We start from the raw sequence: 22,422 nt of genomic DNA on the forward strand, positions 1-22,422 counted from the left end.
TGGGTGGGAAAAGCCAGCTTAGGATGGGGAGTGGAAGTGGGACCCTTTGTGCTCAAAAGCAATTAGAAACTGGAGAAGTGAAGTATCTCAGTCCTCCCTACCAAGCCATCTCAGATTCTGAGGAATATCATGGTAAAAAGTGGGAATAACACAATTATGGGAGTTGCCTCTTATTAACAAAGAGTTTTCTAATTAGTGTCTTGTCCCTAATCTACGACATCTACCTTTGGTAGTCCTAGACCCAGTTTAGGAGAAGATTGGTAGAGAATATGGGGGAGGAACTCTCGTCCTACAAGCCTCCCACTAGGTGAACAAGATCTGTCTTGGGATTTGGAGCAATTTCCTAAACAAGGAAAGGAAGGGAAACTTGACTTCCTGAGATGATAAGAAGGAAGAATCTATTTGAGCCAGCCTCTGAGTGGGAAGGGAACTATGGAACATATTTCAGATTGATACATTATTGTTAAAGAACATTAGCAAAAGCCACATTTTCTTCATAGCAGTAGCACCTTGTGAGAGAACTGAGGTATAGGTTCTTAGCTCAGAAACCCAGGATTCTGATTCCCTGTCCCTTCTTTCCTGCATCTCTGGGCTAGGAGAATAGAAAGGTTCATTTGTTTTTCTCCTAGTTGCCCTGATCAGAGCTGGGATGGTGGGGAGGGGAAGAAAGGGCTAAGAGAGAAAGGCCAGGCTTTTGAAGACATTGTATACAGACTTAGTCAGCTGGACACTTCTCTGCTGGGCTGCTGTCAAGTCCTTCCTGTCCTATTCCTCTCACAACCATGTCCTCTCTCCTCCCCTTCCAGTCCTGGGGCGGGTGCTGGAGGTGACAGATCTCCCTGAGGGCATCACCCGTACTGAGGCGGACAAACTCTTCACGCAGCTCGCCATGTCCGGCGCCAAGATCCAGTGGCTCAAGGATGCTCAGGGGCTGCCTGGAGGGGGTGGGGGAGACAACAGTGGGACTGCTGAGAATGGCCGCCACTCGGACCTCGCTGCCTTGTACACCATTGTGGCTGTGTTCCCCAGCCCCCTGGCTGCCCAAAATGCCTCCCTTCGTCTCAACAACTCCGTGAGTCGCTTCAAACTTCGAATGGCCAAAAAGAACTATGACCTGAGGATCCTGGAGCGAGCCAGCTCCCAATAAATGGAGGAGGGGAAAGGGACTGTCACAGAAGGAGCAAGGGCAGGGTGGAGGGGGTTAAAGGATCCTGACAGACCATGGACAGAGGCAGGAAGTAAGAAAACTGATGTTAAACTGGAACCTAAGACAGTGATGAAGATGGAAACACAGATACCTACACTGGCATTGGACTCCTTCTTGCTCCCCTGCCATGGGTCCTCTCTTTTTCCCTGGTTGACCCCCCTTGCATCACTCTTCTTCCCATCCTCTTTTTTTTTTTTTTTTTTTTTTTTTTTTTGAGACGGAGTTTCGCTCTTGTCACCCAAGCTGGAGTGCAGTAGCGCGATCTTGGCTAACTGCAACCTCCAGCTCCTGGGTTCAGGTGATTCTCCTGCCTCAGCCTCCCAAGTAGCTGGCACTACAGACACGCGCCACCATGCCCAGCTAATTTTTGTATTTTTAGTAGAGACGGAGTTTCACCATGTTGGCCAGGCTGGTCTCAAACTCCTGACCTCAGGTGATCCACCCGCCTTGGCCTTCCAGAGTGCTGGGATTACAGGCGTGAGCCACTGTGCCCGGCTTCCATCCTCTTCTATCATTTTTAAAAATCTCTTCTCCTATCATAAAATTAATTTCTCTCATATTTTTTGGTCAGGTAGAATTGGGAAAGTCCCACACTGTCCTCCTATTACCTTAACGTCCCAAGCTTCCTTTCCTTTTTTGGTCTTTATGAATATATTTATATGGACAGAATTAAGATAAACAAAATTGATTGCCCCATTCTCTCACTTCCCCATCTTGTCTTCCTAGACCCCACAGAGTTAAAACTTGGGATTCCCCCGGCTCCCCCAGAACACTTGTATATTGTTTGTTTGAGGTTCGTGCCGCAGTTTAACAGACACAGTATTTAATTGCACATACAGATGTTTGCTGGGTATATTCACTGTAAATTTTATTTAATCTGTTTTTTTGTTTGGGGGTTATTTGGGGGGAGGTTGGTTTTGTTTTTAAATATAAAAAAAAAAATCTGTCACTGGACATCAGTCACTGTTTCTCTGTTGCCGCCCTGGTATGGGTAAAGGGTTGGAGGCCCTGGGTAGGTATAGCCCTACAGCTGTTGGAGGTGTTTGTCGTGGGTTGGGATGGCTTTCTCTAGCATACGCACACTATTTTAACACCATTCCCTCTGTCTCATCCTCTTCCCTGTACACGGTTCTGATAGATGGCTAGATCTCTAATGGGACCATGGCTTTGGGCTCTCCCGGTTCTGCCACTGTGGTTCATCGAGCATATCACTTCTCAACTCTGGATCTGTGTCCAGATCAGTAAAATAAGAGACTTGGACTTAGTAGGTGACCTCTAGGTTTCCTTCCAGACTATTAATTCTGTGGTACTGTGTACTCATTTAGGGCCCTTGTAGTTGAGTTTTGAGATAGGGTCTTGCTCTGTCACCCAGGCTGGAGTGCAGTGGCAGAGCTCAGCTGACTGCAGCCGCCTCCCATGTTCAAGCGATTCTTGTGCCTCAGTCTCCCGAGTAGCTGGGATTACAGGCGCGATCTAGCATGCCTGGCTAATCTTTTTTTTTTTTTTTTTTTTTTTTTTTTTTGCTATTTTTGGTAGAGACAGGGTTTTACCATGTTGCCCAGGCTGGTCTTGAACTCCTGGGCTCAAGTGATCTCCCGCCTTGGCCTCCTAAAGTGCTGGGATTACAGGCATGAGCCACCACTCCCAGCCCAGCTCATCTTCTGAAAACCCTTTAGGGATGGAGAACTTGGGCCTTTTTTTTTTTTTTTTTTTTTTTTGAGATGGAGTCTCGCCCTGTCGCCCAGGCTGGAGTGCAGTGGCGCGATATCTCGGCTCACTGCAACCTCCACCTCCCGAGTTCAAGCAGTTCTCCTGCCTCAGCCTCCTGAGTAGCTGTGCCCCATCGTCCCCAGCTAATTTTTGTATTTTTAGTTGAGATGGGGTTTCACCATGTTGGCCAGGCTGGTCTCGAACTCCTGACCTTGTGATCCATCCGCCTCGGCCTTCCAAAGTGCTGTGATTACAGGCGTGAGCCACCGTGCCTGGCCGCCTTTCTTTAATCCTAAAGCTGGAGGATTGGGTTTTACCTGTCAGGGACAGAAGCAGATGTTTATTACAATGAAAGCTACAGCAACTGAACTCGCAGTGCCAAGATGCTGTATTATCCAAACATGCTCAGCAGTCCCTGTCCTATGTGGCTGAAAAAAGACGAAGAGCAGAAGTCATCTTGCCTGCAAGATGGAGCTTTTCCTTTAGAGCATCTCAAAGCACGCCCTGTTGTTCTGCAGCCTGTCAGAGCAGGGCCATTAAAGAACCTGCAGAGTCAGAACCATCCTGCACCCCCTTTTCAAACTCCCCCCTTAAATAGAAAAAAGTAGTGGGTGAGAATGACAAAGCACGTTGCCCTGGAAATCTCTTGAGTCCAAGTAGCTGTATCCCTAACGACGATCCTACAGGAGCTTGCCTGACCCAGTCTCCAACACAGTCCTTTATTTCTTACAGATACAAGGAATAGAGCAGCACTGCATTGCCACCTCTAAATTGCTCTCCCCTGAGATGGGAGTATCTCCTCTTTCATCCATGTCACAGCCCAAAGAGTAGAAGAAGGGTGCACCCCTGTGAGATGAGAATGGCATCTGTCTCTTTGATCCATCAGTTATATACTGAGGCATCAAAGGTGGGAGATGGAATCAGGGAATCCAAAGGGTTTAGGAAGTGTGAGGGTTGGCCATCCTACCTTTAAGAGTTTGCAGTTCTCATGAGGAAGGGGACATTACTTAGAAATGATTTTTAAAATTCCTTATGTGGCAGCTATATGCTTCTGTCCAGTGTTAACTGGCCCTTTTTAATAGCCCTGGTAATTCCCTTCAGTCTGAGGACAAAATTTTACAAGAAGGAGGGTGGGGAGATGTCTCTGGGAGCTGCTGGAGGGAATGAAGCAATACTACATATTCTTCACTTTCTTACAGGATAGCAAAGTACTCCTCCAACCACCTACAGATAAAAAGCAATCTAGCCATGCACGGTGGCTCACACCTGTAATCCTAGCACTTTGGGAGGCTGAGGCAGGCGGATCACCTGAGGTCAGGGGTTCGAGACCAGCCTGGCCAACATGGTGAAACCCCATCTGTACTAAAAATACAAAAATTATCTTGGCGTGGTGGTGGGCGCCTGTAATCCCAGCTACTTAGGAGGCTGAGGCAGGAGAATCGCTTGAACCTGGGAGGTTGCAGTGAGCCCGGATTGCTTCATTGCACTCCAGCCTGGGCGACAAGAGCAAGACTCTGTCTCAAAAAAAAAAAAAAAAAAAAAAAAAAAAAAAAGCCATCTAGTATGGCTGATAGGAGAGCTCTATGAGTTCAAATTAGTCTTTTTTTACCCTGTCTCAAAAAATAAATGAAAAATAAAAATAAACTCCCCTTAAATGTTAAATGAGCATGAGCAGAAACTGTCCCTTCCTGAATTCAGCCATTATTCACCTGTTCGCCTTAGATGAAGAATCAAGGAACAGCAGCTCTGGGGGGTTGGGAGGAGTTAGGGTCCGGCCCTGCCCCAGACCTCTCAGTGTCCAATTTCTCTGTGTCAGCTGTGTTTCTCAGCTGTCCACTTTCCTCCAGCCCTGTCATTTCAGCCCTGACACCAAGGCAGGAGGCTAGGAGGTCTACAAATAGCGACTGGGTAGCTGGTGTGAACACGGGGTACTGGGGGGGCTTAGCCCCCAAGGAAGAGGACCAGTTTTTCCCCAGCACCACCATCAAGGCCTCGAGGCTCCCAGCTCCCTCTACAGCCTGTGGACTGACTTAGGGAATCCCGAACGTAAGTTACCTCTTCATCCTCTTGATTTCCACGACTGCTCACCCCAGCTGCCCTGATCTATAATCTACTCAGCTTCTTCATTTCTCTCCTTGTCTGTGAGTCTTTTTGGGTTTTAGGCGTAAAATTATTATTCTACTCTAGGATGAGTTTGGATTGAAGCGGGGGGTGGGGGTGGGGGTGGGGTGAAGGGAATGAAGTAGTAAGGGAAGGAAAGGCTCATATTACCCTGAAAACTTAAAATAGCTGAGCCCTGAGGCAGGCTGGGACAGAACTAGGCACAGGGCCCCCAGGGCCCAAGAAAAAAGTAGGGGAGGACAAATGTCTCCAGTCCATCCTTCCTTGTGTGCACACGAGGACACACATTAAACCTCTTGAAGAGAGGAGATCTGGGAAGGTATGCATCACATCTCTGTTGCCCACAGATTTCCAGGAGAAACAAAGTACCTATAGGAAAATGACGTAAACCATGCAGCTTTGAACACTGTGTAAGGGCTGTAAACTATGGGGTCGCCCCTCAGGATGGAAGGATGAGTATCAGTTTGAGGAACTAATTGGGAAGCTCTTTAGTCTGTTGGGCTTTTTTTTTTTTTTTTTTTTTTTTTTTTTTTTTTTTTTGAGATGGAGTCTTGCTCTGTCACCCAGGCTGGAGGGCAGTGGCACAATCCCGGCTCACTGCAACCTCCGCCTCCCGGGTTCAAGCGATTCTCCTTCCTCAGCTTCCTGAGTGGATGGGATTACAGGTGTCCGCCACCACACCTGGCTAATTTTTATATATTTAGTAGAGATGGGGTTTCACCATGTTGGCCAGGCTAGTCTTGAACTCCTGATCTCTAGTGATCCGCCTGCCTCAGCCTCCCAAAGTGCTGGGATTACAGGCATGCACCACCACGCCCGGCCATGTTGAGCTTTTTTCTAGACCTCCATGAAATCTGTTAATAAAACCTGCCAAAGGATCTGTATTTGGCCCAGTGCAGTGGCTCACGCCTGTCTCAACAATTTGGGAGGTTGAAACAGGAGGATTGCTTGAGCTAGTTCGGGACCAGCCTAGGCAACAAAGCAAGACCATGTCTCTACAAAAAATAAAAAAGTAGCCAGGTAGTGTGCACCTTGTGTTCCAGCTACTCAGGAAGCTGAGGTAGGGGGATCGCTTCAGGCTGGGAGGTTGAGGCTGCAGTGAGCCATGATCACGCCACTGCACTCCAGCCTGGGTGACAGAGTGAGACCCCATCTCAACAGTAACAACAACAAAATCTCTCATCACATTTCTCCAAAAGCCTCCCCTTTGAGGACCACCCTACTGCAAGGGACAGAAAGGGAGAGAAGAATGAAAGGGATTAGATTTCATAGTGGGGTCCAACCTCTTGCAGGATGACAGAAAAGGAGGTGCTGGAGTCCCCTAAGCCCTCCTTCCCAGCAGAGACTCGGCAAAGTGGGGTGAGTCTGGGCCTCTGACCACTGGGTGTGGGGGGCTGGGAAGCCATTACAGCTGAAGCAGAGTGCTTAAATTGATCTCATTTGTGTGTGACTCATTTTTTGCTGGCCAGCACCTGCAGTCCCCAATACCAATACCCCCCTAATCCTGGGGTACATTCCTTGCCTGAAACTAGAAAACTGTCTAGTTTGCTCTAGCGCCCCCCTACTCTAGAGAGGGTGACAAGTCCTTTTAACATTGGGTTTTCTTCACTCCCTCCCTCAGCTACAGCGGCTAAAGCAGTTACTCAGGAAGGGTTCTACAGGGACAAAGGAGATGGAACTTCCCCCAGAGCCCCAGGCCAATGGGGAGGCAGTGGGAGCTGGGGGTGGGCCCATCTACTACATCTATGAGGAAGAGGAAGAGGAAGAAGAGGAGGAGGAGGAGACACCCCCAGAACCTCCTAAGCTGGTCAACGATAAGCCCCACAAATTCAAAGATCACTTCTTCAAGAAGCCAAAGTTCTGTGATGTCTGTGCCCGGATGATTGTTCGTGAGTCATGAAGGGAAGTGAAGAGAGTATGATATTGAAGGCAGAGGTTTGGGGAGAGGGCATAGGAGAGGAGTATTTGTAGCAGATGGGCTGTGGCTAGAGTTGGTGTAAGGCAATGCTATTAGAGATTGAGCAAGTAGGGTCCCAGACAGAAAAGGAAACCTAAGAGTAGCAGCAGTGGTACAAAGGGAAAGGGCAATCTGGAACCTTATCTGAATTTTCTCCCCCTTTCCCAAGTCAACAACAAGTTTGGGCTTCGCTGTAAGAACTGCAAAACCAACATCCATGAACACTGTCAGTCCTATGTGGAAATGCAGAGATGCTTCGGCAAGATCGTGAGTAGGCTCTGGAGAGCAAGGTGTAGAAAGGAGGGGACATGGCCACGGGTGGTGGCTCACGCCTGTAATCCCAGCACTTTGGGAGGCTGAGGTGGGCGGATCACGAGGTCAGGAGATCGAGACCATCCTGGCTAACACAGTGAAACCCCGTCTCTAAATACAAAAAATTAGCCGGGCGTGGTGGCAGGTGCCTGTAGTCCCAGCTACTCAGGAGGCTGAGGCAGGAGAATGGCGTAAACCCGGGAGGCGGAGCTTGCAGTGAGCCGAGATTGTGCCACTGCACTCCAGCCTGGGTGACAGAGCGAGACTCCGTCTCAGAAAAAAAAAAAAAAAAAGAGGGGACATGTCACCAGCCAGCTACCCCTTGCTGGTCTCTCCTCCATCCCATTCATTTCTCTGCTTTTTCTTTCTCAGCCCATCTCTTTTTCTGAGAAAGGGTGGGCACTCCTGGGAGAGATGGGCTTCTGGACCTTACTTTGCTACCTCTAATGCTTCCTCTCATCCCATCCTACAGCCACCTGGTTTCCATCGGGCCTATAGTTCCCCACTCTACAGCAACCAGCAGTACGCTTGTGTCAAAGATCTCTGTAAGTGCCCTTTATGGAACATGAGGGAATGGGCAAGCCTAGAGATGGTTTCATGCCATCTCTAGCTTTGGGAGCCAAATTCTGAAACAGAAACTTTCTGTTTCCCATAATTCTCCCTCAACCTCACATTTTTATATCCATTTGGATGCAGAGGCAATATCCCCATTTTACAGCAGAGGGAGATAAGATTTAGTTGCAACTACATACAGTTAGCAAGAGGTAGAGCCAAGACTGGAATCTTCAGTTGCTAGCTTCAGAATCTGTGCTCTTTGTGTGCAAAATCATTTCTAAGCAAGAACAAGGATTCTAGATTGTCCTCATCCTTACTACAGAGTCATATCAGACTCGGGGCAAGACCCAAAGGCTGCAGGCACCCTGGGCAGGTTCATAATTTGGCAACCCAGGCCGGGCGCCGTGGCTCACGCTTGTAATCCCAGCACTTTGGGAGGCCGAGGCGGGTGGATCACGAGGTCAGGAGATCGAGACCACGGTGAAACCCCGTCTCTACTAAAAACACAAAAAAATTAGCCGGGCGTGGTGGCAGGCGCCTGTAGTCCCAGCTACTCGGAGAGGCTGAGGCAGGAGAATGGCGTAAACCCGGGAGGCGGAGCTTGCAGTGAGCCGAGACTGTGCCACTGTACTCCAGCCTGGGTGACAGAGCGAGACTCCGTCTCAAAAATAATAATAATAATAATAATAATAATAATAATAATAATTTGGCAACCCTTAAAAGCATATTCCTTGACAAATTTGCTCAACATTTATTTGGAGGAGAGGCTGAACTCTGTGAAGAGCATGGGTGAAAAAGAAGAACCTATTGGTGGCAGCACCTCAGCTTACACATGCCATTTAGCAGAACAAAAGCCAGCAGTTAAGGGCCCAGTCTCCTTAGAAGGAGAATCGTGATTCTGCGCATGTCTCAGCTCCCAAGCAAGCAAAGTTGTCTTTCAAACATCATATAATGCTCTGCCTGGAAGGAGTTCTAATAAATACTTTTCTCCCTCACTTTACATCACCAGTGATGTTTTTAAAGTCCTTTATAGATTGGTGTCCTGGGTATTGCCTAGCTGACCCTTCCCTAATCTTCCCCCGCAGCACCCCCACCGCCACCCAACACACACATGGGTATCCATCTACTCAATCCCACCTCTCCCTTCCTTTCCTCCAAGCCTTTCTCTGCCTTCCCAATAATGTCTTCTTTCTCCTCCCATTCGATTAGCTGCTGCCAATCGCAATGATCCTGTGTTTGAAACCCTGCGCACTGGGGTGATCATGGCAAACAAGGAACGGAAGAAGGGACAGGCAGATAAGAAAAATGTGAGTACTGTACCTCCCCACGAGGTCCCTCCCAGAGATCCCATGGAGCAGGTCATTTTCCCATTTGGAAAGCTGACAGAAGTAATGGATTGTCTTCCCCTAAAATTGCACAAAACTCGGCCAGGCATGGTGGCTCACGCCTGTAATCCCAGCACTTTGGGAGGCCGACGCGGGTGGATCATGAGGTCAGGAGATCAAGACCATCCTGGCCAACATGGTGAAACCTCGTCTCTACTAAAAATACAAAAATTAGCCAGGCATGGTGGTGTGTGTCTGTAATCCCAGCTACTTGGGAGGCCGAGGCAGGAGAACCACTTGAACCTGGGAGGCGGAGGTTGCAGTGAGCTGAGATCATGCCACTGCACTCCAGCCTGGGTGACAGAGTGAGACTCCATCTCAAAAAAAAAAAAGCCGGGTGAGGTGGCTCACGCCTGTAATCCCGGCACTTTGGGAGGCCGAGGCGGGTGGATTACCTGAGGTCAGGAGTTTGAGACCAGGCTGGCCAACATGGTGAAACCCCGTCTCTACTAAAAATACAAAAATTAGCCAGGCGCGGTGGCACACACCTGTAATCCCAGCTACTCGGGAGGCTGAGGCAGGAGAATCGCTTGAGCCCAGGAGGCGGAGGTTGCAGTGAGCCGAGATGGTGCCACTGCACTCCAGCCTAGCCGACAGAGGGAGACTCTGTCTCAAAAAAAAAAAAAAGAAAAGAAAAGAAAAAAATTGCACAAAACCCAACAGACATATTTTTCCATGCAATTTTAGGGGGTTTTGGAAACTGCTGCAGCTCACCATGGGCCTCTGGTTAAGAATTCCAGCCATAGATTATGTTTTCTCAGCTTCCTTCTGAAATTGTCAGATTAGCCACCACAACCACCTGAAGGCTAGGCCCAAAGTCTTTGGCATTGCTAGGTGACAGAGGCAAGAGCTGTGCTTTTGGATGTAGGGAAGAGAACTTGTCATGCCAAGTAACTGGAGAATTCTAGAGCCATGCAAGTATCCATGAAGATCATCTGGTCTGACCTGTTCATTTTACAGATGATGAAACTGAGGCACAAAGCTACTGACCAAGATAAACCTCATTTCCTTTTGTAACAGGGTTACTAGGTTGGTAATGCCATAGATTTGCATTCAGTTCAGCAAGGAATTTGTTAGAATATTCTTATATCTTTCTGGACAACCAGGGTGGACTAGTATGGATGATGGTTACAGTTAGATGGACTCCTAAAATTGGTTGAGTGGCAAACCCAGAGTCTAGGTCCTTTCAGCATTATACAGCTAGAGGGAGATTTCTGATGCCTTATAACATGATTTAGATATAATGAAGTTACAAATTATATATTCATCCTGGGTGTGGTGGCTCACGCCTGTAATCCCAGCACTTTGGGAGGCCGAGGTGGGCAGATTACCTGAGGTCAGGAGTTCGAAACCTGCCTGGCCAACGTGGTGAAACCCTGTCTCTACTAAAAATACAAAAATAAAAATAAAAATAAAAAATCCGGGTGTGGTGGTGCTCGCTTGTAATCCCAGCTACTTGGGAGGCTGAGGCAGGAGAATCGCTTGAACCCGGGAGGCGGAGGTTGCATTAAGCCACTGCACTCCAGCCTGGGGGAGAAAGTGAGACCCTGTCAAGAAAAAAAAAAAAAAAAGGAAGGAAGGAAGGAAAGGAAGGAAGGAAGGGAAAAGAAAAGATAAATGTACATATTTGATCAAAAAAATCAACTGCAAAAAACAGAACTAGAAATCTGGCCTCAAACTTGTTGATATGGAGGTTGGACACAGATAAGGGATTTCTATGGAGTGAATTAATGACTTGTAAGGCACTAGCAACGTGATATGGCTGCTTCCAGAAGGGCTAACATACTCTTGGGTTATATTCTTTTAAGGGAATTATAAAAATTGTGCTGCTCTTTTTTTTTTTTTTTTTTTTTTTTTAAGATAGAGTTTTGCTTTTGTTGCCTGGGCTGCAGTGCAATGGCACGATCTCGGCTCACCACAAACTCCGCCTCCTGGGTCCAAGCGATTATCCTGCCTCAGCCTCCCGAGTAGCTGGGATTACAGGCATGCGCCACCATGCCTGGCTAATTTTGTATTTTTAGTAGAGAGGAGATTTCTCCATGTTGGTCAGGCCGGTCTCGAACTCCCAACCTCAGGTGATCCGCCCACCTCGGCCTCCCAAAGTGCTGGGATTACAAGCATAAGCCACCACACCTGGCCATGCTGCTCACTTTTTACTTACACACTGGAGTATTTTTAAAGGCTGACAGCATAGTCAAGGACCTGGAATCTGGTAGTGAATTCCCTGTTATTTAGCTACATTCAAGCAGAATGTGGGTGACCCACCTGATAGGATGTTTTAGAGAAAGTCCCTGCATGGCGGGGCATGGTGGGTCACGCCTGTAATCCCAGCACTTTGGGAGGCCGAGGCTGGTGGATCACGAGGTCAGGAGATTGAGATCATCCTGGCTAACACGGTGAAACCCCGTCTCTACTAAAAATACAAAAAATTAGCCGGGCGTGGTGGCAGGCGCCTGTAGTCCCAGCTACTCGGGAGGCTGTGGCAGGAGAATGGCGTGAACCTGGAGGCGGAGCTGGCACTGAGCCAAGATTGCGCCACTGCACTCCAGCCTGGGTGACAGAGGGAGACCCGTCTCAAAAAAAAAAAAAAAAAAAAAGAAAGTTCCTGCATTAGGCAGATGGCTGAACTAGATATTTCCTCCAAGGCCTCTTCCAACTCTGAGATCTCTGAGATCCCATTATTCTATAGTTCTCTGACCTGATTATAGACAGCCAGGGCATGTGTTCCCAAGACAGCGTCTCCCTAACTCTGGTGCCCCCTCCAGCCTCTAGCAGCCATGATGGAGGAGGAGCCAGAGTCGGCCAGACCAGAGGAAGGCAAACCCCAGGATGGTGAGTGTTACCCACCTCCATCCAGAGATGGAGTAGGATCAGAGGCTCAGCTGTGGAACAGAGGGTGGAGGAGCAAAGGGCAGGCCAGCTTTGGATAGACGAGGCCCTTCCATAAAAGGGTAAGAGAATAAGAATTGCCCTCCAGGAGACAGACAATTTGTTGGTGTTTCCTATCCCAGGAAACCCTGAAGGGGATAAGAAGGCTGAGAAGAAGACACCTGATGACAAGGTAAGAATCCTTCCTCCCTGCAAGGAACCCAGTTCTCTCCCCAACCCAGCTCTGACACCACTACTCATGGCCCTGGCAGAAGCTCACTCTTTAACTCCTAGGCTTCCCATCACTTTTGACCCACACTCTCCATCACCTTGCACACCCACCCACAACCAAAACACTTCTCTCAGTTCAGGGACCTAGAAGAGAGTTGGAGTGTAGAGTGTGTGGTGAATGTCCCTGCCTTGGAATCCTGCCCCTCAGTGTGGGGTAGAGGAGCCCTAAGACTCATCATTCCCTTTCACCCCCAGCACAAGCAGCCTGGCTTCCAGCAGTCTCATTACTTTGTGGCTCTCTATCGGTTCAAAGCCCTGGAGAAGGACGATCTGGATTTCCCGTGAGAGGCCTTGGGGCAGGGGGCTGGTACTGCGGAGTGAAGAGGAAAGAGCTGGGTTCCCCCAAGGGAAAGGAAAAGGGGGGACTCAGGGCTTGGAGCCTATTGATGCTGGACCCGGGGCACAGCAGGGGACCTGCTATGTGAGTGAGGCCCCTCCCTTCCCCTCCCAGGCCAGGAGAGAAGATCACAGTCATTGATGACTCCAATGAAGAATGGTGGCGGGTGAGAGAAATGGCTAGGGCTAGGGTGGAGTGTGGGTTGAGTCCAGAACCCGACATTGAGAGATGGACTCTCCCTACTGTCTTCCCTAGGGGAAAATCGGGGAGAAGGTCGGATTTTTCCCTCCAAACTTCATCATTCGGGTCCGGGCTGGAGAACGTGTGCACCGCGTGACGAGATCCTTCGTGGGGAACCGCGAGATAGGGCAGATCACTCTCAAGAAGGACCAGGTAGGCTGTTGCCCCAACCCAATCCCAGGCCTGAATGCTCCCTAGCCCACCACACTCCTTGGAGAGCTTAACCATTAATAAGACTAGGGTGAGCCCCTGTAAACCCCGGCTCCCCTGCTGTCCTCTCCTACCTTTTCCTTTGATTCCTCTCCTACTTCTGATCCTTTAATCTTCTAGATCGTGGTGCAGAAAGGAGACGAAGCGGGCGGCTACGTCAAGGTCTACACCGGCCGCAAGGTGGGGCTGTTTCCCACCGACTTTCTAGAGGAAATTTAGGCGTGCGGGCGCCTGCAAGCGGGAGACACCCACACCCCATTCTGGGCGGGCCCAGTGGAGTTTGGGGAGGGGGGCGAAAGCAACGGGACTGCTGGGAGAGGAGGGGTAGGAAGGCCCGCCTGAGCGCGACGGGGCTTCCGGGAAGGGACTGGTTCTCGCCCCCTTCCCCAGCCTGGGGCCTCGGATACCTGCTGCCCAGAGCAGCCCGGACCCGAAACCTTTCAGGCCCCGCTTGCAAGAGCTGGAAAAAAACGCGTATCTACTAGGAGGAGCCAGGGACTGGGGCGGGGGGCGGGGGCGAGGGAGGGCGAACTGTCGAATGTTGCGAATTTATTAAACTTTTGACAAAACTTAGAAAAGTTGTTATTTAACTGGGGTTGAGGAGAGGGCCTGCGGAGGGGTGGAGAATCCTCCCTAGCTGTCCCGCCTCGTTACCATCGGGTAACCTGAGACCCATCTGGGCTGAGGTTGGCGGGAGGTGGGAAGTGCGCCCGCCAGGTGAGGCCTCTGTAGTCAGTAAAGAAAGGGGAGCGCAGGGCTGGAGTCGCCGCCCCCGCGCCCCAGCGGTTGGGAGCAGGATCTTGTAGTAGGATAAGTCCCCCCTTGCTCTTGGCGATTTAGCCGCAGGCAGCCCCTTGCATTTCGGAATCTGGCTTGGCGCCGAGCTAGGCCGCCAGGGGGCGATGCAAGATCTCGGTTGGAGAGCGAGGGATGGGGAGGGGGTGGAGGGTGGGTAAGGGGAGACAACCAGAGACACCAAGCCCGAGACCCTGGGCCTGGGAGGGGGTGGGGTGCGTGCCGTCTCCATGGCAACACTTCCTCAAGTCCTCCGAGAACCGAGCTAGCTAGGCCGGGGGCCTAACCCCACCCGCGCGGCCCCTGCCCTAACCCTTTCCGACAGGTACCGAGTGAGAACGGAGGGCAGACAGCTAACCGGCTCTCGCGGAGACACCCCTGCGGAGCACCGTATGCAAATGTTATTATTTGCATATGCAAATATGCAAATACGCCGGCCCTGGTCAGGGCGGCAGGTGGCGAGGAGCGGGAAGGTGTGGGGAAGGGAGCAGAAGGAGACGAGGAGTTTGGGGACCTGAGAGCGGACCCAGTGAGAGGCAGGCTGGGGTGGTCGCTGGAGTGGGGCAGGCGTGTGTGGGGGGGTCTTGAGCTCGATGCCGGGTGGGGGAGGGTCGGCTTGGCCAGCCAGGAGCTCCTCTTCTCGTCTGCCCGTTGTCTGCCAGGACTGAGGTTGGCACCGCCTAGCAAGGTTGGCAGCGGGAGCCCGGGCACCATCTGCTGCTGGCGGGGGGAGGGCAGAGGCTCAGCTGGGCTGGGGAAGAGGAGGCCTGGGACGGGCGCGCCCCCCTTCCAGAAGGCTGAGGTGTGATGGGGGTAGGGAAGCACACAAGAAGACTCTGCAGAACCGGGTTCAGTTTTCTGTTCCCTTTGCCCTTGACGGTCCCGGATGCCTGAGGGGGTGGGGGCGGAGTCATTAAAGAAGACCCCCCCTTTAATCGCGATTGAGCTGGAATAGGAACAGATCACAGGCAAACACACACACCAACCACACGCAAATCAAGCATTCTGTCCTTATCCTTCCTTGAAATCCACCTACCAGGAATGTATGAGGGGAGGGACCGCGAGGGCTCGGGTCGTCTCTATTCATCAAGGTCTGAGGGACTCAAAATCAGAGCCCCCCGAGATCCTCGAGAGCCCCCCGCCAATGCTAAGGCAAAACCAATTTACTGGCTCATTGGGCGGCAATGCTGGTGTGCGGATGCCGAGAAGCAGGGAGAGCGGCTGTTCTCCCCCAACACTCGGGGGGCGCCCCCCTCCCTAGCCTCACTGAGCCGGCAGCTGTCCCTAATTAGAGCGGCGGTTTAATTGGATTTATCAGCAGTTAATAGGAAATTAAGCAAAGGGCCCGAGAGAAGGGGGGCGGGAAAAGCGGGGAAACAGGCTGTGCTGAACTAGGAGGGGTGCTAGGGTACCAGGGGTGGGGACATGTGACCCAGTGTCCCGATCGAGCCCCACGGTCACACCCTCCCGTCATTACTCACCAAGACTCTTAAGCCCTGGCCCGCGGGCCGGAGAGCAGGTCCCCAGAGAGGGCGGCAGGCGTGACAGCGACCCTATGTGAGCTCCCAGCGCCCTCCATCCCCCTAAGCGGCGCCTGGGTGATGGATGATACTGCCGCATGCTGCAAAGGTCATAAGTCTGGGCCAAGGAGCAGACTGAATTGAAAACAGATCCGAGGAAGGGCCGGTACTAGGGTACAAGACAACCGGCACCCCAACCTCCTCCACTGCCCACTCCACTCAGCGCGCGCGCGCACACACACACACACACACACACGTGCCCCTTGAAGTTGGAAGACTGGGCAGCACGGGGGGAAAAGGCAGAGTACAGAGTGACCCTTTCTATAAACCCCACCAGCAGCAGTGTTGGGGATCCTGAGAATCTCCCGGTGCAGCTCCAGTGTTCCCTTTAGGCTCTGCCTCCACGAAACTGCCCGATTTGGGTCAGTGAGGTCCGCCGGGTCTGCTGCTCAGGGGCAGCCCAACGTCGGCGCTACCCGCCCTAGGGGCCAGTCAAGGAAGCTTGCAGACAGCTAAGCCCTGGTGCACGGGCCTCCTAGTCCACAGCCCCAAGCGCCTCCTGTCACCAAGACCTCATCATACTGCTAGGCTAACAAGGCCTGCTCCGGAGACCCTGACGACCTCCCTGCCACATTCCACCCCGCAGGGCACAGATGGCAACTCCTGCATATGCTAAGGTGTGCTAGCCTCTGAGTGGGCGTGGGTGGGCTCTCCGTGCCCCTGGCAATTATGGACGTCTGTATCTCCGGCGTGTGGTTTGTGTGTGTCCGTTTGTTCCCTGGGTATGTGAGGTGTGTCTACCTGAGCCCCAGGTGTGTCCGACTCTGTGCCCGGGTGTGTGTCTGTGCCCCTGAGTGTGTCTATATCTGTCGGGTTTGTCCACTTCCCCGTCCCCAGCTCCCATCTGGGTGATTTTGCCCGGGTGTGCCTCCGCGTGGGGGCGTTTCCGTGCGTCTCCGCCTGCAGGTCTGTGTATGTGTGAAAATCAGGAAGAGCCAGCGGGGAGTGTGTGTTGCCATCGCGTCTCCGCCTGCAGGTATGTGTGTCTCGGTGACAGTGCGTAGGCGTGTGCCTGGGTGTGAGCCGCGCGGCGGCGTGTATCCGAATGACAGTGTGACGCACGTGCGCGCGCGCGTGTGTGTGTGTGCGCGCGCCGGGGTGAGTCTCCCGCCCCCACTCCTTCCTTTCCCCATTTCTATTCCTCTCTCCTCTCCCGGCCAGCTCGGCTTCGCCGACCGCATCATCTCCATCCATTATTGAAGAAACAGCCGCGTCCGCTCCAATCACATCAACACCCCCGCCCCCTTTCCGTTCCGCTCGCCCAGCGGCCCCTCTGGGTGCTGAGGAGAGGGGAAGCCAAGGCGCGGTGGGGGCGCCGGGTGGGAATGGGCTTATGACCCTTGCCCCAAGCCCGGCCAGAAGCCGGGACGCCGGGGTCCCCGGCGGAGAGCGCTTTGCATAAACAGATGGCGCGGGCGTCTTTGTCTCACTCGTTCGCTCACCGCGCAGCTCCCGGCTCCGCTTCTGTCTGGCTGATGCAATCATGATCATCTCGGTGCCTCGGGACCCGGCGCCCTTAATAATGGCAGAGGGGGTCAGGGGCCCTGGGGCTCCCGAGCAGATGCTGGGCCCTGTGTCTTCCTTTCCGGGCGCCCCTCCACGTCCCACAGCCGCAGCGGGAAGATCAACGCTGCGCGGAGTTGACGGGCATGTGGAGGTGACCAGGAGGAGGACCCCGGGCAGTGCCCCGAGGCATCTCCGGGCTGCCCTGTTGGGCTGCTGCAGTCCCCAGAGGCAGCAACCCAGAGAATAGGAATAGAGCTGGGGAGTGGGGTTGGGGAGAGACAGAGATAAAGACAGAGACAAAGAGAGGCATTAGTAAAGAGAGACACAGTGAGATGGAGAGATGTGGAGGGAGGGAGCGAGACACAAAGAGACACAGAAAAACCGATGCAGAGGGACAAAGCCAGGTAGGGAAGGCAGCAAGAGGGAGAGCAGACAGACACAGCCAGAATAGGGAAGAGAGAGATGGACATACCCAGAGACAGGAAGCAGACAGAAGGCAGAAAGAACAAGAGGCAGAAAGAAGGGCAGCCAGAGGCTAGGACAGGCCGGGTCAGAGGGCTTAGGGCAATCTCGAATCTGCAGCCCAGAAGCAGAGATGAAGCCCCCGCCTCCCCAGCCCCCAGGCATCTGAGGATGCCCAACCCCAGAAGAGGAACCCGCCTGAACCCTGGGTGCCGATTGTGGCTGGAGAGATAGGAGCTTCCGCGTCCCCTCTCCGCCCTCCGGTCCCATCTCACACCAGAAGAGTGGAGGCTGCGGGACCCACTGTCTTGGCGGCGGGAGTGGCGGAGTGACGGGCTGGGCGTGGACGGACACTCCAGGCACCAACTTAGCGGCCCGAACGCCGGGAGTGCAGGGTCGGCACTGCCCGACAGGGGGTGCCCAAGGCCTCTTCCCCGAGCTTGGGGGCCGCTCGGCCTCCAGGGGGCGCCCGAGCCCACGGCCCCTGCAACACGCTCGATCCGCTGAGTCCCGCTGCCTTTGACCCTCTGTGCAGCCAGCGCGCGGATTGGGATCCTGGTGCGGATTAGCGCTTGGAGTCCAGTCCCAGCGGGATCCCGGGCCGCGCCTAATCTGCGGTTAATGACTCCTGCGGTCCCTCACCCCGCTGGGCCAGCGTGGCCTGAGTCCTCGTGGTGGGAAAGTGTGGGGAGCGAGGAGAGATGGGATCCGGAACCCAAGGAGTCCTGTATTCCAGATCGGCCCCATGGGCCACGAGCCAGAGACGGGAACCAAAGATGGAAGGGGGCTTAGAAATAAATTCACAGAGACAGGGACCAGAAGCAGGAGAAGGGTCAGAGAGTGGCGGAGAGGCGGAGCGGAGGCAATAATGTAACGTTGCATCTCGGTGAGCGGGGCGGAGGCCCAAGGCCGGAGGGAGAGCGGCGGCTCTGGAAAAGGAGCGCGACGGAGAATTTGGGACCTGGCCGGGGTCACCGGAACTCAGAACAGAGGGCACAAGGAAGCAGGCGAGGGCCTGTGAGCAAAGGCGCAAGGACCAGGCGCCCCTTCCGGCGTCCTGGCTCCCCAGCTGTGCCACAGAGAACCAGATGTGCAGCCCAGTTGTGCGGCCGCTCGAGTTTGAGCTCTGGGATTGTTTTTTGGTCCCAGAGACTGGAGGGCTGGGGTGCGCGGGTGACAGGACACGCCCTCCCTTCCTGGGCCCTGGAGGCGCGGGCTCTCGGGAGGGCTGGGCTGCTGGAGGCTCTGACAGCCCGTCAGCCCCGCTCCCCCGCCCCCCCTACACATCGCAGCGAGTCTCTGTCTCTTTGTTCTCGCCGTGTCTCTGACACTTTATCTCATTATCCGCCGGAGGGAGGCGGAGAGCCCGGGACCCCGCAGCCTAATTACAGCCGCGCTTGTCAGAGTAGGGGAAGCGGAAGTATCAGCGAGAAGGAAAGGGAGGGGGACCCTAGAAAGCGCCCTCTCCCTCCCTGTACCCCGACGATCCCAGAGACGGGTACATAGCTCGCTCCCGCCCGCGCCCTCCACAGGGCGGGGTCTGGAGGGGGAGGTGCTCTGCAGGATCGGCTGCGAGGAGGGAGGGGGTGGTGGAGGTTATCGTGGGAGTGGGGAGAGATATTAGGACTCGGTTCCTACGTCCCTAAGACCCAAATTCCCCAGAGACGGGGGCTGTGAGCCTCCCCACCCCAGCAGCATAGCACACACCTGAGATGGTTGAGGACAGGAGGGAATCGCTTGCATTTCTGTGTCTGTGTCTTGTTCTCTTTCAGCGTCTGTCCGATCTTTCCTGTTTCCCCCACTCCATTCCCTTCCTATCCATCCCACAGCCAGAGGAAGGGGATGGCCTCCTTGGGCGGCCCCACCTTTACCCTACCCCAGGTAGGCAGAGCAAGCAAGTCTCTCAAGCCCCACTGCCATGACTGTGGTAGAATAAATAAACTGGCGTATTCTATCCTGAGCCATGATTAACATACACCTGGTTCTTCCAGCCTCCAACCGCAATTCCAGTCCAACCACAACCTGAAGAAACCACTCAGAACAAGAGGGGCTGGGGGAGCTTTACGGTGTGGGCCTGTCTTCCTCCTTCCCCCACTACACTGTGGAGGGGACAGAACCAGGGTTCTCAGGACCCGCTCCTGGACAGCTCTAAGGGTGTCAGGGAAGTGCTGCACATGCCCTCACTGGCCTTAGCCCCTCCTGGTCCCACCTGTGAACACTCCACACATGCATTTTGCTAAGTGCCTGTCCCATGGCCATGCCTCCTCCCACATCTTATGGGGTCCTATGCCACTGAGGTCCTTCCCTCAGATGCCAAAAGCCCCAAGAATGATGGTGTCCCTTGGTCCAGGTGCAGACATCTGGAGGAGAGAGTCGGAGAGCAGAAACCACTTGGCTCCCAGACAATTCCCCTACAGGCTTTGGGCCTGGAATTGAGGAGAAAGTGAGCTAAGTCGGGGTGGGGTGAGTCCAAAGAAGCACGGGCTGGGCCAAGCTAAGCTGCTTGGGGCTGGGCTGATCCCTCCCCACTCAGGGGCGGGACCCCAGGAGGAGGGAGAGGACAGAGCCACTGCAGAGGACCAGACTGGAAAAACAACGATATGGCAGGAGCCAGTCTTGGGGCCCGCTTCTACCGGCAGATCAAAAGACATCCGGGGGTGAGTCCTCAGAACCTCAGAACCTCTAACTCCTAACTCTCCTGCTGCCCCACCCTCCAAATCCCCCAATGCCTTGCCTTGTGCCCAGGTCCTTCAGCGCTCCTATTCTTCCCCTAAGGTTGCCCCAGTCTCTCTCCGAAACGTCCCTGTGTCCCACAAATCTACTACCTTGGACAGGATCGCTGTAGGGTGAGGGAGACCATGCCAGGAAATATGGTTGTAGGAGATTCCAGGGAGGGAGCACCAGACCCGGGGTGGGGTTGGGGTGGGCAGAAAAGCTTGTAAAGGGTGACTGGGAACTGCGGGGAGAGGGCTGACCCCAAAAGTGCTCTCCCTCTTCCCCGCAGATCATCCCGATGATCGGCTTAATCTGCCTGGGCATGGGCAGCGCTGCGCTCTACTTGCTGCGACTCGCCCTTCGCAGCCCCGACGTCTGGTAAAGGCCCGGCTTGGGATGCTCACGGGGGCCTGGGTGAGGCAAGATGGGGTGGAAATAGGCGGCCCTAGTGGGGATCCCGTGCCCTGCTGCATGCACCTTCGACTGTACCGACCGGCATCTCAGGGCTGGAGCCCACTGCTGACCTGGGAGACCCCCGTATCCCCTCCAGCCCACCTGGCCGCTCACTCCTCAGCGTGGCCCGCCCTGAAATGCGGAACCCGCGCCTCTCCCGGCCTGGTTGCCATGACGACGCCGCTCAGCCAGCGGCGGGCTCGGGCTTTTGGGTACCTCTAAGTCCTCACCAGAGCACTGGGGTTGTGGCCGGGTGAGCTGCTGGGGGTGGCATTGGGGACCAGTGTGGGGCGGAGATTTCACACCCGGCCGCGGAGAGGGTCCGGAAGTGAAAGGCGCACCCATGGCTTTATAATTCCCGGCACATCACCAGAAACCCAGCCCCTTGGGATCTGTGTCTGATTCCCACGACTCTGCTCTTAGGGTTAACCTAGGGTGGCAGGCAGCAAGTGGGAGTCCCTGGGCTCCGTTGTCGGTTTGTCACGCAGCCCCATGCTGACAATGGTGACAGGCTTCTTGTCTCACTTGTCAGCACCTGCTAATATGACCGTTCCTTTGTCAGTATCTGGGAAATGGGACCCCCAGGGCAGGAGGCAGGGGTACTGGGGTGGGGCCAGAGCCTCCGGGTGGAGCTTGGGGGTCAAATTGGGTTACAGAGTTCTGGGTCCCAGGGAGGAGACCCTAACCCTCCCCCCTCCTGCTCCACAGCTGGGACAGAAAGAACAACCCGGAGCCCTGGAACCGCCTGAGCCCCAATGACCAATACAAGGTACCTCTCGATGGCTCTAGGGTTGCCCCCCATCCTCTTATCTCCTGGTCCTCGCACCCACAACTCCCGTACTAGAAGCAAAGGGAGGCTTGGGGCACTCAGCGCAACCCCCTTTCCCTCTCCTCTTAGTTCCTTGCAGTTTCCACTGACTATAAGAAGCTGAAGAAGGACCGGCCAGACTTCTAAGCCAGGCTGGGCTGCCAGTGCCATGCAAGCCACAGACAGCCAGCCCATCCACTTCTTCCACTCCTCCCCGCAGGCCCCAAGGCATCACTCCGGCCACCCTGTCCCGCTACTGCTTACACAGGCCGGGTTCCCACGCAGAGGGGAGGCTGCTCCACCCCTACTCTCCTCCCTTGCTCCCAGCAGCGGAAGCGCCTCTGACCCTTGGCTTGAGTCCCACGTGGGGGAGGAGGAGGCAGGCAGCACCAGCAGGGGTCCACCAAGAGCCCAGACCAGCCCCTCTGCCCTCCTACCCGGGCCTCGAAGGGTGTGGCACAGGCTACGTGTTGAGCGTGGCCTACGTGAGCCAACAAGAAGCAGGGGCCTCTGAGTGCCAAGCGACGTGGCGGGCTCCACGTTAGCCCAGGCTCTGGGAGCCAGCCCAGGGGCGGCGCTGCTCAGCTTGGGCTGGTCCAGGGCCTGCCCAGGCTGGGGCACCTTTGCCTCCTGAGGCGCAGCGCACTCCTCCCCTGCCCAAGCCTACTGCCTCCCGCTGCCGCCAGTACCCCCTCCAGCCCCACACCTGGGCCTCCCCCTGCCGCTCCCCTCCCTTGCTCCCCTCTGTCCCCAGGGATCAAACAGAAGCAGCCGTGGGCAAAATACAATTTCATTTAACAAATTGAATTTGCTGCGCCTGCTAATCACGTCAGGTGTCGGCTCTGATCAGAGACAGAAAGAGGAGGCTGCAGCCCCGGGGGTCCTTGTGGTAGCGGTGGTGGGAGGGGAG

General features: G+C 54.2%; 4 protein-coding genes across 53 annotated transcripts in view; 3 read left to right on the forward strand and 1 right to left on the reverse strand.

The window, feature by feature from the left end:
- The window catches only part of R3HDM2 (R3H domain containing 2), a 184,961-nt gene extending 180,092 nt beyond the window's left edge, over positions 1–4,869 (forward strand). For 46 of the 47 annotated variants that reach the window (XM_063786432.1, XM_063786410.1, XM_063786419.1 and 43 more), the window contains one exon: positions 807–2,161. In XM_063786432.1, the coding sequence (XP_063642502.1) occupies positions 807–1,147 (341 nt within the window). In that variant the 3' untranslated portion in view covers positions 1,148–2,161. Of the gene's footprint in view, positions 1–806; positions 2,162–4,764 lie in introns of those variants that run through there. The other variant, XM_063786424.1, reaches the window with a different exon arrangement.
- On the forward strand, positions 4,834–13,766 carry STAC3 (SH3 and cysteine rich domain 3). Of its 3 annotated transcripts, none has more exons than XM_509158.8 (12): positions 4,834–4,963; positions 6,331–6,397; positions 6,660–6,927; positions 7,165–7,262; positions 7,780–7,852; positions 9,072–9,169; positions 12,013–12,079; positions 12,259–12,308; positions 12,602–12,687; positions 12,858–12,909; positions 12,999–13,136; positions 13,314–13,766. In XM_509158.8, exons 2-12 carry the CDS (start codon positions 6,332–6,334, stop codon positions 13,410–13,412), a joined length of 1,095 nt encoding a protein of 364 aa, XP_509158.2. In that variant the 5' UTR covers positions 4,834–4,963; position 6,331; the 3' UTR covers positions 13,413–13,766. The 3 variants fall into 3 exon arrangements, with proteins under 3 accessions (XP_509158.2, XP_063642544.1, XP_009423354.1); XM_009425079.4 differs by having other exon boundaries at positions 4,874–4,963; positions 6,238–6,397; XM_063786474.1 differs by lacking the exons at positions 6,331–6,397; positions 6,660–6,927; positions 7,165–7,262 and having other exon boundaries at positions 4,873–4,963.
- Positions 13,731–18,823, reverse strand: LOC134807528 (uncharacterized). The gene is made up of 3 exons (XM_063786178.1): positions 18,574–18,823; positions 17,011–18,164; positions 13,731–14,705 (listed from the first exon to the last, which is right to left on the reverse strand). The coding sequence occupies exons 1-2, from the start codon at positions 18,821–18,823 to the stop codon at positions 17,104–17,106; spliced, it is 1,311 nt and encodes a 436-aa protein (XP_063642248.1). The 3' UTR covers positions 13,731–14,705; positions 17,011–17,103.
- On the forward strand, positions 16,484–22,319 carry NDUFA4L2 (NDUFA4 mitochondrial complex associated like 2). 2 transcript variants are annotated; one of them, XM_054663141.2, is made up of 7 exons: positions 18,071–19,034; positions 19,309–19,417; positions 19,528–19,979; positions 20,070–20,193; positions 20,541–20,629; positions 21,413–21,473; positions 21,603–22,319. In XM_054663141.2, exons 3-7 carry the CDS (start codon positions 19,813–19,815, stop codon positions 21,657–21,659), a joined length of 498 nt encoding a protein of 165 aa, XP_054519116.1. In that variant the 5' UTR covers positions 18,071–19,034; positions 19,309–19,417; positions 19,528–19,812; the 3' UTR covers positions 21,660–22,319. The 2 variants fall into 2 exon arrangements, with proteins under 2 accessions (XP_063642546.1, XP_054519116.1); XM_063786476.1 differs by lacking the exons at positions 18,071–19,034; positions 19,309–19,417; positions 19,528–19,979 and adding an exon at positions 16,484–16,544.
- Positions 22,320–22,422: the final 103 nt, after the last annotated feature.

The sequence above is a fragment of the Pan troglodytes genome, chromosome 10 (genome assembly GCF_028858775.2).
Source record: "Pan troglodytes isolate AG18354 chromosome 10, NHGRI_mPanTro3-v2.0_pri, whole genome shotgun sequence".
Lineage (NCBI taxonomy): Eukaryota > Metazoa > Chordata > Mammalia > Primates > Hominidae > Pan > Pan troglodytes.

Excerpts from the sequence above, each read along its gene's own strand:
- STAC3 (XM_509158.8), top strand. The coding sequence starts at position 6,332 with ATGACAGAAAAGGAGGTGCTGGAGTCCCCTAAGCCCTCCTTCCCAGCA. Across the intron at positions 6,928-7,164 it reads CTGTGCCCGGATGATTGTTC|TCAACAACAAGTTTGGGCTT; the intron begins GTGAGTCATGAA and ends CCCTTTCCCAAG. Across the intron at positions 12,080-12,258 it reads GGAAGGCAAACCCCAGGATG|GAAACCCTGAAGGGGATAAG; the intron begins GTGAGTGTTACC and ends TTCCTATCCCAG.
- LOC134807528 (XM_063786178.1), bottom strand. The coding sequence starts at position 18,823 with ATGTGTAGGGGGGGCGGGGGAGCGGGGCTGACGGGCTGTCAGAGCCTC. Across the intron at positions 18,165-18,573 it reads GACGCCGGAAGGGGCGCCTG|GAGTCATTAACCGCAGATTA; the intron begins GTCCTTGCGCCT and ends GAGGGACCGCAG.
- NDUFA4L2 (XM_054663141.2), top strand. The coding sequence starts at position 19,813 with ATGGGGTCCTATGCCACTGAGGTCCTTCCCTCAGATGCCAAAAGCCCC. Across the intron at positions 20,630-21,412 it reads CTTCGCAGCCCCGACGTCTG|CTGGGACAGAAAGAACAACC; the intron begins GTAAAGGCCCGG and ends CCTGCTCCACAG. Across the intron at positions 21,474-21,602 it reads GCCCCAATGACCAATACAAG|TTCCTTGCAGTTTCCACTGA; the intron begins GTACCTCTCGAT and ends CTCTCCTCTTAG.